This window comes from Priapulus caudatus, unplaced genomic scaffold (genome assembly GCF_000485595.1).
Source record: "Priapulus caudatus unplaced genomic scaffold, Priapulus_caudatus-5.0.1 Scaffold81, whole genome shotgun sequence".
Taxonomy (NCBI): domain Eukaryota; kingdom Metazoa; phylum Priapulida; class Priapulimorpha; order Priapulimorphida; family Priapulidae; genus Priapulus; species Priapulus caudatus.
In genome coordinates, this window is record NW_014577142.1 from 625,524 (window position 1) to 630,767 (window position 5,244).

The 5,244-nt window shown below is 42.0% G+C and overlaps 1 protein-coding gene across 1 annotated transcript in view; it reads right to left on the reverse strand.

Moving 5' to 3' along the window:
* Positions 1 to 5,244, reverse strand: part of LOC106821653 (apoptosis-resistant E3 ubiquitin protein ligase 1-like) — a 25,429-nt gene that overhangs the window by 6,820 nt on the left and 13,365 nt on the right. The window contains exons 9-14 of the mRNA XM_014826543.1: positions 5,223 to 5,235; positions 4,015 to 4,183; positions 1,712 to 1,845; positions 1,502 to 1,579; positions 1,155 to 1,296; positions 793 to 914 (exon numbers count right to left, since the gene is read on the reverse strand). Of these exons, the coding sequence (XP_014682029.1) occupies positions 793 to 914; positions 1,155 to 1,296; positions 1,502 to 1,579; positions 1,712 to 1,845; positions 4,015 to 4,183; positions 5,223 to 5,235 (658 nt within the window). The remainder of the gene's footprint in view (positions 1 to 792; positions 915 to 1,154; positions 1,297 to 1,501; positions 1,580 to 1,711; positions 1,846 to 4,014; positions 4,184 to 5,222; positions 5,236 to 5,244) is intronic.

The window sequence follows — 5,244 nt, forward strand, 5'->3', positions numbered from 1 at the left end:
TTTGTATTGAATCAGAAAATGCATAGCTTTGGAATGGTACAATGCATTCTCACATTGAAATTGAGAAATTTTTGTATTGAATCAGAAAATGCATAGCTTTGGAATGGTACAATGCATTCTCAGATCGTAAATTAAGAAATTTTTGTATTGAATCAGAAAATGCATAGCTTTGGAATGGTACAATGCATTCTCAGATCGTAAATTAAGAAATTTTTGTATTGAATCAGAAAATGCATAGCTTTGGAATGGTACAATGCATTCTCAGATCGTAGCATCAGAAATTTTTGTATTGAATCAGAAAATGCATAGCTTTGGAATGGTACAATGCATTCTCAGATCGTAGCATCTGAACCGAAACTGTGAACTGAGAGTGAGTATAGTACCTCTGAACTGGCCGTGGTTATGCTCTGTTTTAGTTTCGATTTCCGTTTCGGTTTCACAATACCAGCAGCTGATGAGATCATGAGGTGAGGGCAAGAAAATCAATAGCCATAGGCTGTGCTGACATTGTGTGAAGATTGCGTATTTGAGGGGTTTTTCACGGATTTTTCGGCGAGTTTGACGGTTTGACAGGTTTTTTTCAGCTACGAACACGCCCGGGGTATAAGAGATGGCCCTGTGAAAATTGCATCCAGATCGCTTGGGCGGTTTGGCCGCCTATAGGGAAGATACATAGATACATAGATACATAGATACATAGATACATAGATACATAGATACATAGATACATACATACGAACTCAAATATATATTAGATGTGACAGAATGCTGGCGTGACATTTACACACTTACACTCTCAAGCAGACGGTCACGATGCACGCGAATACACAGCTTATCTCGGCTCTTCTTCTGGTGCAGCTTGCGTACCTCGTGGAAGAAAAAGTTCTGCTTGTCTCGAAATGTCTCCGATCCTCCTGCAAAGAGAACAGAGAATAGAAAGCTAAGACGTGAAAATAGTTTACAGAACGATTAGAAGTAATGTTAATGATGGCACAGAGAATGCCGCAACAAAATCATCTAATTCACGACATCTTGAAAACTGCTGCCAAGTATCGATGTTACAACAGCTCAGGTGACTTCGGATTGACACGATACACTAGGAACATGTACGCCAGACATCTGTTCGTGCAGGCAACCTCTTCGCAAATGCTTACCGATATTCTTGAGCAAGAACTGTGTGAAGGTGGCACTGATCACGTTGCAGTCGGGAGAGGTGAGGCGCAGCGGTGGCTGTGAGCCATCGTCAATCGTGAACGCATGATCGTCTTCACCATCGCTGTTCGAGTGGAATATAAACTGCAACAACAGACACGCACGTATGATCATTGACGGCACCAATGCACCAGTGACCGGCCCAGTCTCGATACGTAGAAGGGCCAGTACAAACCTGCACATGCTATACCATGCACAGATAGCATTCAATTACACAAGGGTAATACAGTCACTGGCTTTAATTTTGCATGTGCCAATGATATTAGTACTCTACTACATGTGCTGTTACCTTTGTAGACGGACAAAGTCGGAATGTATACAATCTCATTGGAATGATTCTCAAAATGAACTCTTTCACAGTTACTTGCTGGAAAAGAAAGCAAAACATTTTCAGTGAGCGGTACCTTGACACAACGTGCATTAATACGTTATCCCTAGGCTCTGAAATATTTTTGAACATTAGCTACAGATAAAACATCTACAAAAAAGTACGCAGCACCTTTGGCGAGATGTAGATATAAACTTTCTTGCTCTTTGTAAACCTCTCGTAGCCAACAGTCGTCATCTTGGCTTCATAGTAACAGTCATGACTTCGCGTGTCGACATTTTTCTTTACGACCGCTGCTTCATTGGCTGCAAAACGCACGCAGGAGAACATGTCACAGCTGCGCGCCGTCGACGTATAAGCCCACCAACGAATAACTGAACTAAATGGTTTCATTCCCTGATTGACAATATTAAAAGTACTCAGTCACTGCAACCAACAAGAGCCGCAGAGCGTCTGGGCTCATCTGGGATCTGTTGCTACGGTTATGAACGTACAATTTCAGTCGTGCGTAGTGACACATTTGTTAGGCGCAGATATGCAGCATACGCAGTTCGGTACACACACATTGTTAGCGAACACCTCACTATCTCCCCCCCATGCCCGATTTGGTTTATGTTTATTAAATGATACTTGCCTTTCACTTCGAATTTGGCTGATCATTAGATTCACAGCTATTCTATTTTATATCTATCTATAAAGATTTCAACATATGAGCATGGATCTCCAAGTAATAATATAGAGGGGCGGGGAGTCCTCTCCCAACCTCCCTCCCTCCTCCTCCCCTGCCTCTCACTTTCACTCCCCTTGCCTCTCACTTCAGCCCCTTCACCTCCCATACTCCCTCCCCCTGCCTTCGACCTCCCTCCCCCTGGCGCTCCACTCTCCCATCCCTTGCCACACCATCTCGCACGACCTATTGTAACCCGTTTCCCGCTCGCTACACACCGTCATCACCGTTTTCCTGTCCCCGGTTCAACTTTTACTCACTCTCTTCTCTCTCTTTATCTTACGACTTTCTCTCTCTCTCTCTTAATTGATATAAAAAACAATTAAAACCAGCGCATGATGCCCTTTTACTTGCCCCCTCAATACATGCTTTCTTCCTATGCCCATGAGTGTACAGTCATAGTAAAATCATAAATACTATAGTGGTCTTCTAATATTTCTATGGTAACAGCTTACTGTTCGCCCACAACTGGCGTTAAATCGGATACGCACGCCATAGCTACATGATATATGTTCAGATTCAGATGAAAAGTAAATATTATATATTATATGGTACTACGTTATATATTTACTTTTCGTTGTAACAACAGTTTACATGAGAATAAAATCTAAATTTAAACTAGCCTATAGTTGCCGCGAAGATATGGCGCGCTGCAAGTGCTAATCAATAATTCAAAAGATGGCATCGTTCCTGAAATCCTACAGTAGTACAGGCTAAAATCCAAGTAAGTCATATTCAGGCCAGTTGCAATCAGCTGTGAGTTAACAGGTGCATTGCAGGCGTTGGCCAGGCCAAACAATTGTATGATAAGAAGCGTGCAGCCATGGGCTGCCTGTGTTCTTTGCTCATGCGGCATTCACTTGATCATCATTCAGCCTTCAGGCCAGGCAGGGTGCTATAGCACAGACTGCTTTAGAAATCATATGATTTAAGCGAGCGTAAACACTTGTTCAACAAACATTTGCCCTTGCAATTTAAAACTGCTGCAACTGTAGCCTCACATTGACACAGTATGGCGCTCTAATAATAGCAAAAGGCAGTTCAGTCCTTTGTTAAACATCAACAAATCAATGTTAAACCCTCCTCTTGAGGCGCAAAAGGTTTCCCCGACATCTTACTCTCGCATGTGTCAGTGAGCAGAAGCATCTTTCATGGTTCTTTCAATAAGCATAAAAATGCTAGGTCACCGCGAAACAAAAAAGTTTTTCCGAATCGCTCCGTCACACCATGTCCTGCAGAAAATGTCTTAAAATCTCGCCCTGTGCCCATTGACCTATTGACCTGTGACTCCAATTTCGCGCACAGTGATGGTTTTCCTATCATGACTGCTATACACCGACTATCACGAGCTAGGTCGAAGCCGTTAGATTTGTGCCGCAGATTTCTGCATTCTCCTCCTATACCTTAAGTTAAGGAGTGAATGTTCCCCCTTCTTTTACACCTCTTGACCTTTGACCTTTGACCCCCAGCTTCGACATCCCAACTCGTTTTCGGAATACCCCCCCACGTCCCGAATATTGTGACCGTATGTCGAGCGGTTAAGATTTGTGCCCAACTGTTGACGGACGCTCGGACGGACGGACGATCAAGCGATTCTACAAGCTGCATCTGACTATTGTCAGATGAGCTAAAAACCAAACTCTACCACACAAAACAACCACACAACCCTACAATAAAGTGCATACCTCAACCAACCACAAGCTTGAGGTATGCCCATCTAAAACTAGCGAGTTTACCAGGAACTCACCATTGAGGACAATAATGTTAAACTCTGAGTGTTTTAGCTTGGCTCCCTTGTACGTGACGAGTGCCTGGAAAATGCCCTCTTCTCGCAACACGATTACCATCGTCGCTTGCCGCGTTCCCTTGTCATAAACCAGCTGCCTGACAGGCGAAAACGTCTCTGTTTGACCTAGCTGCAATCATCGAAACCAGGACAAAATTTTACGAGCCTTGTTGGTAACACACACTGATGAGCCTAGTACGTCACCACACTCTTCCAGCCTCACGTTGAAAACTGGATAACATCCTCACACTTCCTGCCTCCCACTACCAAGTGGTCAATGTACACACACCCATCCTGCCTCGCACTGCTGAATGGACAATATACACACACCTCCTGCTCCCACTAGTGAGTAGACAATGTCTACACCCTTTCTGTCTCCTACTGCTGAGTGGATGACATCCATTTTAACATCTGTTAGAAACAACTCATTTTAAATTTACATTTAAATCTGCAGTCTATATACGCTTTCTCTACATGCTACGGAATAAAGGCTTATATGAATCATTTTCACAATGCTACATGGTTATTTAACTTCTAACACCTAACGTCTAAACCAACAATTTTAAATCCATGTTTTTTAATATCGTTTTATGATAATAAAGATGTTACTACTACTACTGCAACAATAACTATTTTTACCAGAGCATTGCTCAAGGACTAACAGATTGCCAAATCCAGTATTGCAATTAGTATTTATCAGAGGTCAAGTTTCTCATACCTGTGATAACTGAAGTCCACTTTAGGACTTCATATGGACTTCTTCATTATTACCATAACCCAACCTAACACTAATCTTAGCCTGATGCAAAATTAACCTAAAACTAACCTTTACTCTTACCTAACCTAACATTAACCATAACCTAATCCTAACAATAACCTAACTTAACCTAAAACTAACCTTTACCCTTACCTAACCTAACATTAACCATAACCTAATCCTAACAATAACCTAACTTAACCTAAAACTAACCTTTACCCTTACCTAACCTAACATTAACCATAACCTAATCCTAACACTAACCTAACTTAACCTAAAACTAACCTTTACCCTTACCTAACCTAACATTAACCATAACCTAATCCTAACACTAACCTAACTTAACCTAACACTAACCTTAACCCCAACTAAGGCTAACCCTAACTTAATCATAACCCTCACATAGTTTTACCGTAACTGTTAGACTGGGGGAC